Here is a 10,144-nt window from a genome sequence, read left to right on the forward strand (position 1 = left end):
TTTTTTTTAACTTAGTTAATTGCTGAAAAGTATTGGATACATCCATCCATTTTCTTTACCCGCTTATTCCATTTTGGGTCATGGGGGTCGCCGGTGCCCATGTCCAGCAATCACTGTGCGAGGGGCGGGGTACACCCTGGATGGGTCGCAAGTCCATCACAGGGCCACATAGAGACAAACGAGACAAACAACCATTCACTCTCTCACTCACACCTAGGGACAATTTAGAGTTACCAATCAGCCTAACATGTTTTTGGTCTGTGGGAAGAAACCGGAGCACTCGGAGAAAACCCATGCATGCATGGAGAGAACATGCAAACTCCACCCAGAAAGGCCCCTGGACTGGGGTTTGAACCAAGGACCTGCTCGCTGAGAGGCAGCAGCTCTACCAGTTGCGCCACCGTGCTGCCCGTATTGGATACATATATTTGTAATACATTTTAAAGTATAAAATAGTTTGAAAACAAAACTTAGATTAGGATAGTTAATTTGAATTCAACATGCATTTGACTATGAATGTATCCCTTTTTACATGACAATATTTGATTTACGCAATGTTTTGAGATTTATTTGACTTTCTGCACTATTTAGCCTGTTGAGAGCCTTAATGTTTTCAGTCTGTTAAAGATTGTGTTATTGACAGGTAAATGTGTTTTTCAGTTGTCCTTTTGACTGAATAGTTGTACTGTGCCTGCAAGTTTTTTTAAAATATTTTTGTCTCTTGAAAAAGTAAATAAAAACATGTTTTTGTCCAAATTAAGGTGATTTTATTGTTCTTATGCTCTAGATCATGTAGCAAGTAGCACTCATCTGAGCTAAATAAAAAAAATTACTGCCAATCCATGTGGTATCGTGATCGGTGTCAGCATGGGTGATCGATACCAGTGATCGGCAGCAAGCAAAAACCAATGCAGACATGTTCCTGTTTTTAGTATTTTACATCACTTTATAATGTAGCGGTTTTTGTTTTGTATTCATATAATTAATTTTATTTACTATTCATTTATTTACTATTAATTTTTATTCACACACTTTTTGCCCCGCTCCCCTCAGGCAGAAAGCTGAGGAGCATTAAGTGCAGAACCACCAGGCTGAGGAACAGCTTCTACCCTGAGGCTGTTAAGACTCAAGAATCTCTAACCAGGAAAAATCACTGAAAATGACTGTGAAAAAAAATCACTGTAATGCCACTTGGTTGTTGATATGTGCTGCTGACTATCCATGATGCTGAGCTCATGCTGCTGATTATTTCATGTTTCTGTGTTCATTAGTCCTCATCTGCTCACACAAATTCGTGTTTGTGCTGCTGTTGTTTTGGTGCATTGTTTTTGTACTATTAATGCTTAGTGTATTCTTAATCTTGTGTAGTCTTAGTTTAGTGAATGTAGTATATTCTTAGTTCATGACTCAGATCTTACTGTTTTTCTTTACAATTTGTATTTTTGTTGGATGTAACTGGGACCCTGTGTACATAGTTTCGTTCCAACTCATGTACCACATATGATGTGAATGACAATATAAATCCTTGAATTTTATAAGCTTGTCGTGGGTTCTTCCTAGGAACTCATGCGGTGGGCCTGGGCACTATAAGCATCATCATCATGACTCCAAAAATGAGGAAAAAATCATGAAGGGCATGTCAGAATGTGAAGGCTGTGATTTTATTTACACACCTCCCCATAAACAAAAATGCAGAGTAGGAGGGACATTTAAAAAAATGTATACATACAATAAGCTGCTTTCAATATTTACAACTCTCTTTCTTTCTCCGGAGTATTTTCCTAGTGTTGCACATCAGTGTTACCTCCTCTGTAGTCAGGCCAGACCAACCCAGCAGGACCAGAGGCTGTATTTATAAACACTTAACCCCACCCACAATCAGATCAACCAACATTTAATCACTTATTTTACAACATAAAAGAACAAAACATTGATGTCCCAAAAATCAACCAACACACATTTTCTGCTTTTATTTTAAAGCCCTTATTTTGTTTTGTTAAAATTATTTATAATTAAACCTGCTGGAGAAAGAATGCTCACTTCCTTTATAGGTAATGCAGAAGCATTACGCGCACTTTTACTCCAGCAGCCAAAGGCGGACCAGACAACGCTTCACAGGTGAGTACAACCTTAAGTATGTATGTTTAATGTGAATGTATGAATTACAATGTTTACGAGCATTTCCAAGTGTGCACCCTTGGTCGTGCCATGGACTACAAAGAGGGAGAGGTGAGAGCTCTTTACTGTGTTCAGTGAAGGTAGAGTGCTGTTGACCTCAGCCAGTGATGTCGCCGGGAGGTGGAAGGAATATTTCTCAGACCTTCTCAATCCCACCAGCACATCTTCCATGGAGGAAGACAAGTCAAGGGACTTCGGGGTTGGTTTGTCCATAACCTTAGCCGAGGTTGCCATGGTAGTTAAAAAACTCAGCAGCGGAACAGCTTCAGTAGTGGATGAGGTTTGCCTTAATTTCCTTAAGGCTCTGGATGTTGTGGGGCTGTCTTGGTTGACACACCTTTGCATTATCGCGTGGACATTGAGGGTAATGCCACTGGATTGGCAGACTGGGGGTAAAAGTTCCCCTCTTCAAAAAGTGAGACCGGAGGGTATGCTCCAATTATAGGGGCATCACTCTCCTTAGCCTCCCTGGTAATATGTATTCAGGGGTACTGGATAAGTGAGCCAGATCGTTGGTTGAACCTCAGATCCAGGATGAACAATACAGATTCCTTTCTGGCCGTGGAACACTCGACAAGCTCTTCCAAGAATCTTGGGGTTTTGTTCACAAGTGAGGGAAGAATGGAGCGCGAGATTGACAAGACAGATTTGTGCAGCATCTGCAGTACTGCGGACTCTGTGCCGGTCCATTGTGGTGAAGAGGGAGCAGAGCTGTAAGGCAAAGCTCTCTGTTCATTGGTCTGTCTTTGTTTTTACCCTCATCTAAGGCCAGGAACTTTGGGTAGTGACCGAAAGAATGAGATCGCAGATACAGACAGTTGAAACAAGTTTCCTCTGCAGCGTAACTGGACTCTCCCTCAGAGATGGGGTGAGAAGTTCAGTTATCTGGGAGAGACTCTGAGTAGAACCGCTGCTCCTCCACATCAAAAGGAGCCAGTTGAGGTGGTTCAGGTATCTGGTAAGGATGCTTCCTGGGCACCTCCCTAGGGATGTGCTTTGGGCATGTCCGACTGGGAGGAGACCCCAGGGAAGACCAAGAACACGCTGGAGAGACCTTGTCTCTCTGTTGGCCTTGGAATGACTTGGGAGTCCTCCCAGAAAAACTGGACGAGGTGGCTGTGGAAAGAGACGTCTGGGCCTCCCTGCTCAAGCTACTGCCCCCGCTACCCAATTTGTAACAAATGGAAGATGATGGATGGATGGATAGATGGATGGATGGATAGATGGTCTTCAAGCTCCTGTGTTTCATGTGAATTAAAAAAAAAATCCATAAAAATTCAATATTCATTTGGGGTGAAGAACTTCAAATAGTACATTCTTCTACTTATTATAGCAGTTAGGAAATGAAGTTGAATAGTTTGCTTGCTTCTAGAGGAGAGAGGTGATCACCTGTGACCTACATACTTTTCATTAACATCGCTGTATTACTGTAAATCAAAATTACTGCAATTGTGGAAAACAATTATTCAAATGATCATTTTACAAAAAACTCCAGAGCTGTTTAGTTTATAATTTGAGAGAACTCAAGTGTTTTTAAAAACTGTCTTAATATTTAGAACTGAACTGTTTTCTCCTCCAGTGTGAATTCTCAGGTGTCTGTTTAAATGTGACTTTTGTCTAAACTTTTGTCCACAAAAATCACAAACAAATGGTTTCTCTCCTGTGTGGATTCTTATATGTGCATTTAAAGTTGACTTATAGCGAAAACTTTGTCCACAAACATCACAAGCAAATGGTTTCTGTCCTGTATGGATTCTCATGTGCGTATTTAAAGCTGACTTGTTTGTAAACTTTTGGTCACAAAAATCACAAGAAAATGGTTTCTCTCCTGTGTGGATTCTCATGTGTTTGTTTAAATAAGACTCATCTCTAAACTCTTGTCCACAAACACCACAAGCAAATGGTTTCTCTCCTGTGTGGATTCTCATGTGTGTGTTTAAAGTTGATTTTCGTCCAAAACTTTGTCCACAAACACAACAAGCAAATGGTTTCTGTCCTGTGTGGATTCTCATGTGTTCTATTAAATTTGACTTTCGTCCAAACCTTTGTCCACAAACATCACAAGCAAATGGTTTCTGTCCAGTGTGGATTCTTACGTGTCTGTTTAAATTACGTTTTCTGTTAAATCTTTTTCCACAGTCATCACAACTAAAAGATTTTTGACTTGGCTGGATGTTTTTGTTTGAGTCTCCAATTTCCTTCCCTCTAAAACATTTCATATTGACCAAACAACTTGAGCACTTTATTATTGAATAACCTGTCTTGTTTCTCTGGACAGACTCCTTGTGGAGAAATTGTTTCTCACACTCAGAGCAGCTGCAAGATTTGTTGACAGTGTTTACACCTGACTCAGGAGCCCTGCTCTCCTTCCAGTCATTGTCAATGTCTTCAGGTTCTGATCCAGAATCTGATGAGTCTTTCAGCTGAGAATTAGGATAATTCACATCATCATCATCCTCACTGACTTCAGTCTCTGAAGAGCTCGAATCATCTTCATGAGTATTTACATCTGGGTTGCTGGTAGTTCCTGCTCCTCCACAGTCCTCTACAACAGTTGCTGCATTAATCTGGTCAGCTGAGCTGCTGGTTGGAAGATCTTCATCTTCCACTTGGTGCTGCTGAAGCTTCATACGGAGAGACTCTGTGTCTTTCTGGTCCACGTCAGACATACCTTCTTCAGCTTCTACTACAAACAGTCTCATCTGCTGAACATCTGCAGGGAGCACTGAAACAAATGAACATTAAGGACAGTTGTAACTTTATATTCACCGATAAATCACTTTAGTTCACTGATCAACTAAAAACATCTAATGCTGGAAATCAGAAAAACCTCCTGAAACAAATTCAGTGGGACAGACATCCTGACTGGTTTATAAAAAATGGTAAAATTAATACAGCAGACACGTCAAGGTAAAGACCAGACATAATTCATGTAAAATAACCACCAGCAGGTGTACAGCACACAAACAACTAAAACAAGTGCTGGTCATAAAATAGGATATTGTGAAAAAGTTTATCAATTTCAGTAATTCCATTCAAAACGTGAAACTTGTATATTATAATGATTCATTACACACAGACCGATATATTTCAAAAGTTTATTTCTTTTAACCTTGATGATTATAACTGACAACTAATGAAAACCCCAAATTCAGTATCTGAGAAATTACTTAAGACCAATTAAAAAAAAGGATTTTTAGAAATGTTGGTCAACTTTAAAATATGAACATGAAAAGCATGTACTGCACTAAATACTTAGTTGAGGCTCCTTTTGCCCTGATTATTGCATCAAAGCGGCGTGGCATGGAGTCAATCAGTCTGTGGCACTGCTCAGGTGTTATGAGAGCCCAGGTTGCTCTTATAGTCATCTTTCTGAATTGTTGGGTCTAGCATATCTTCCTATTCACAATACCCCATAGATTTTCGATGGGGTTAAGGTCAGGCGAGTTTGCTGGCCAATTAAGAACAAGGATATCATGGTCCTTAAACCAGGTACTGGTAGCTTTGGCACTGTGTGCAGGTGCCAAATCCTGTTGGAAAATGAAATCTGCCTCTCCATAAAGTTGGTCAGCAGCAGGACGCATGAAGTGCTCTAAAACTTCCTGGTAGACGGCTGCATTGACATTGGACCTGAGAAAACACAGTGGACCAACACCAGCAGATGACATGGCACCCCAAACCATCACTGACTGTGGAAACTTGACACTGGACCTCAAGCAACATGGATTCTGTGCCTCTCCTCTCTTCCTCCAGACTCTGGGACCTCGATTTCCAAAGGAAATGTAAAATTTACTTTAATTAAAAAACATAACTTTGAACCACTCAGCAGCAGTCCCAGGCGAGAAGCTTCTGACATTGTCTCTTGTTCAAGAGTGGCTTGACATAAGGAATGAAACAGCTGAAACCCATGTCTTGTGTATGTCTGTGCGTGGTGGTTCTTGAAGCACTGACTCCAGCTGCAGTTCACTCTTTGTGAATCTCCCCCACATTTTGGAATACGTTTTGTTTCACAATACTTTCCAGGTTACCACTATTGCTTGTACAGTTTTTTCTACCATATATTTTCCTTCACTTCACCTCTCAATGTGCTTGGACACAGAGCTCTGTGAAAAGCCAGCCTCTTTAGCAATGACATTTTGTGTCTTTAGCTTCTTGTGCAAGGTGTCAATGGTCGTCTTTTGGACAACTGTCAAGTGAGCAATCTCCCCCATGACTGTGTAACCTACAGAACTACAAACCGGATTCCAAAAAAGTTGGGACACTAAACAAATTGTGAATAAAAACTGAATGCAATGATGTGGAGGTGCCAACATCTAATAATTTATTCAGAATAGAACACAAATCACAGAGCAAAAGTTTAAACTGAGAGAATGTATCATTTTAAGGGAAAAATCTGTTGTTTCCAAATTTCATGGCGTCAACAAATCCCAAAAAAGTTGGGACAAGTCCATTTTTACCACTTTGTGGCATCCCCCCTTCTTCTTACAACACTCAACAGACGTCTGGGGACAGAGGAGACCAGTTTCTCAAGTTTAGAAATAGGAATTCTCTCCCATTCATGTCTAATACAGGCCTCTAACTGTTCAATCGTCTTGGGCTTTCTTTGTCGCACCTTCCTCTTTATGATGCGCCAAATGTTCTCTATAGGTGAAAGATCTGGACTGCAGGCTGGCCATTTCAGTACCCGGATCCTTCTCCTACATAGCCATGATGTTGTGATTGCTGCAGAATGTGGTCTGGCATTATCGTGTTGAAAAATACAGGGTCTTCCCTGAAAGAGATGACGTCTAGATGGGAGCATATGTTGTTCTAGAACCTGAACATAGTTCTCTGCATTAATGGTGCCTTTCCAGACATGCAAGTTGCCCATGCCACAAGCGCTCATGCAACCCCATACCATCAGTGATGCAGGCTTCTGAACGGAGCGTTGATAACAACGTGGGCTATCCTTGTCCTCTCTGGTCCGGATGACATGGCGTCCCAGTGTTCCATAAAGAACTTCAAATCGTGACTCATCTGACCACAGAACAGTCTTCCATTTTGCCACACTCCATTTTAAATGACCTCTGGCCCAGTGCAAACGTCTGAGCTTGTGGAGCTTGCTTAGAAATGGCTTCCTCTTTGCACTGTAGTTTCAGCTGGCAACGGCAGATGGCACGGTGGATTGTGTTCACTGACAATGCTTTCTGGAAGTATTCCTGAGCCCATTCTGTTATTTCCTTGACAGTGGCATTCCTGTTTGAGGTGCAGTGACGTTTAAGGGCCCGGAGATCACGAACATCCAGTAGAGTTTTACGGCCTTGACCCTAACGCACAGCGATTGTTTCAGATTCTCTGAATCTTTTGATGATGTTATGCACGGTTGATGATGATTACTTAAAAGTCTTTGCTATTTTATGCTGGGTAACACCATTCTGGTATTGCTGCACTATCTTTCTGCGCAACAATGGTGGAATTGGTGATCCTCTTACCATCTTGGCTTCTGAGAGACACTGACCCTCTGAGAAGCTCTTTTTATACCCAATCATGTTGTCAATTGACCTAATTAGTGTTAATTGGTCTTCCAGCTGTTTGTTATATGCTCAATTTCCTTTTTCCAGCCACTTATTGCTACTTGTCCCAACTTTTTTGGGATTTGTTGACACTGTGAAATTTTGAATCAACATATTTTTCCTTTAAAATGTTACATTTACTCAGATTAAACTTTTGATCTGTCATCTATGTTATATTACGAATAAAATATTGACATTTGCCATCTCCACATCATTGCATTCAGTTTTTATTCACAATTTGTTTAGTGTCCCAACTTTTTGGGAATCCGGTTTGTACAAATTCTTAAGGACTAAGTTTGTCAGCTTCATTAAAACTGTGACTAAAATGTTACAAACATCATCACAGTTGATCCAAATATACAAACCTAAATTGTAGTGATGAACTTTGTGACTGAAAACAGCATCCAGGATTTGGTTTTGTTGCTCCTTTTCCTTTAAATAAGAATGTTTCTCTTCATAATCTGCAGCTGATTTTTCCAGAAGCCTTGATATTTCTGCTCCTCCACAATCTTCTCCACCAGTTGCTGCTTTCATCTGGTCAGCTGAGCTGCTGGTTGGAAGAGCTCCATCTTCCACTTGGTGCTGATGAAGCTCAGAGAACAGAGGTTTCTCTTCATCATCCTCACTCTTCAGATGAACTGCAGTGAAGGAGAACCTGGTGTCATCAGTCTCCTCCTTCACACTGAGCTGCTCTACATCCAGACTGATCCTCAGTTCCTCCTCTTCCTCCTTTATGTTGAGGATCTCTGGGTCCTTCTGGTCCACACCAGAACTCCATTCTTCAGGAGCTTCTTCTTTAATCAGCACCGTGTGCTGAACATCTGCAGGGAACACTGAAACACATGAACAATAAGGAGAGTTATAACTTTATATTCACACAAACATCACTGGTGTTATCACGGAGTTCACTGATCAGCTCAAAACATCTAATGCTGGACGTCAGAAAAATGTCATGAAACTAAATCCATAAAAGAGAGAGGTCCTTATGACTGACTCCCAGAAGATGGTAAAACATGTAGAGCTTTCAGTCGGTTCTTTAAGGAACAAATTAAACATGTTTCAGTCTTCTAAACTTTTCCAGATTTTTTATGAGTTGTGAGAAAATACAAAAATATGACTTTACTTAAATATAACTTCACATACACTGATCATTAGCAAGAAAGTCAAAAAAATTCAAGGATTTAACTTTTAATTGCTCTTTTTCTTTGATAGAAAGATTGTACAACATAAAACTTTAATCATTTTTGAAAACGAGAAATGTAATCATAAGATTGAAATTATTTGGGTTTTCTCTAATTCACAGAGTCTAAAGCATACATACAAACTTTAAATATTTACAGCTGAAACCAGAAGTTTGCCCAAATTGCATGAAGTCAAAATCAAAGTTTCTTTATTTGTCATTCGCACCACATGTAGTACATATGGTGGAATGAAATTGTGTACACAGGGTCCCAGTTACATCCAACAAAAGTATAAACTGTAAAGAAAAACAGTAACAAGTTCTAAGATATAAACTAAGAATTAAGCTAAACTAAGAATACTAAGAATAAAGACACCTTAACCATTTTATCTCATTAAATCAGACCAAAGTTTTCCTGTTTTAGGTCAGTTAGGATTTCCAAATTTAGTTTTATTTGTAAACACACTCAAATACCTTCATTTTAGGTGACCTCTCCTGTGGTGTGATAAAACTAAAATTGATCTACTTGGTCGCCATGACCATCTTTACTTTTAGAACAAAAACAGAGAACATTGAAAGTCAGAGAACACCATCCCACCTGTGAAGCACGAGGATGGCAGTATCATGGTTTGCTGCAAGACTGGTGCACTTCTCACTTCACAAAATATATGACATCACAAGAAAAGACCATTATGAGGAAATACAGATCAAATCAAGACATCAGCCAGAAAGTTAAACCTAGGAAACAAATGGGTCTTTTAAATAAACAACGACCCTAAGAATTCTGTATAATTAATAGCAAAGTGGTTTAAAGGCAATCAATGTTTTGAAGTAGCCACCACAAAGCTCTTAATCTGACAGAAAATCTGTGGCAGAGATGTAAAAACGTGAGTGTGAATGACTCTAAAGTAAATTGCACCTAACGAGCTTTGTGGATCGATCAATAAGGTTATGTCTGGATTTTAAACAAGAGGAAAAGTAGCGAATTAGCTGCAGCGCATGATCCACACGGTCCTCTGATGCTAAGTCACTTAGCTACAAAAACTGCAGCTAGCATCATCACATTTCATAGGATTTAGATACGATTTATACAGATTTACACCAACCTAATCTGTGCAGACGAACTCTGGGGTTCAAAACAGCATCCAGGATTTGGTTTTCTTGCATTTTTTCTTTTAAACGAGACCGTTCCTCTTCATGATCTGGGCCTGTTTTGTCCAGAAACTCCGACATT

The 10,144-nt window shown here is 40.0% G+C and overlaps 2 protein-coding genes across 2 annotated transcripts; both read right to left on the minus strand.

Annotated features, from left to right (window-relative positions):
- Positions 1-3,701: 3,701 nt before the first annotated feature.
- Positions 3,702-4,847, minus strand: LOC119420807 (zinc finger protein 239-like). Its single transcript, XM_037688233.1, has one exon. The coding sequence runs from the start codon at positions 4,845-4,847 to the stop codon at positions 3,702-3,704; it is 1,146 nt and encodes a 381-aa protein (XP_037544161.1).
- A 923-nt stretch (positions 4,848-5,770) lies between these two features.
- Positions 5,771-10,114, minus strand: LOC119420808. The gene is made up of 4 exons (XM_037688235.1): positions 10,017-10,114; positions 9,509-9,565; positions 8,096-8,563; positions 5,771-5,808 (listed from the first exon to the last, which is right to left on the minus strand). The coding sequence occupies exons 1-4, from the start codon at positions 10,075-10,077 to the stop codon at positions 5,771-5,773; spliced, it is 624 nt and encodes a 207-aa protein (XP_037544163.1). The 5' UTR covers positions 10,078-10,114.
- Between the last annotated feature and the right edge of the window lie 30 nt (positions 10,115-10,144).

This window comes from Nematolebias whitei, chromosome 14 (assembly GCF_014905685.2).
Source record: "Nematolebias whitei isolate Nwh7 chromosome 14, NemWhi1, whole genome shotgun sequence".
In the NCBI taxonomy this organism is placed as follows: Eukaryota; Metazoa; Chordata; class Actinopteri; order Cyprinodontiformes; family Rivulidae; genus Nematolebias; species Nematolebias whitei.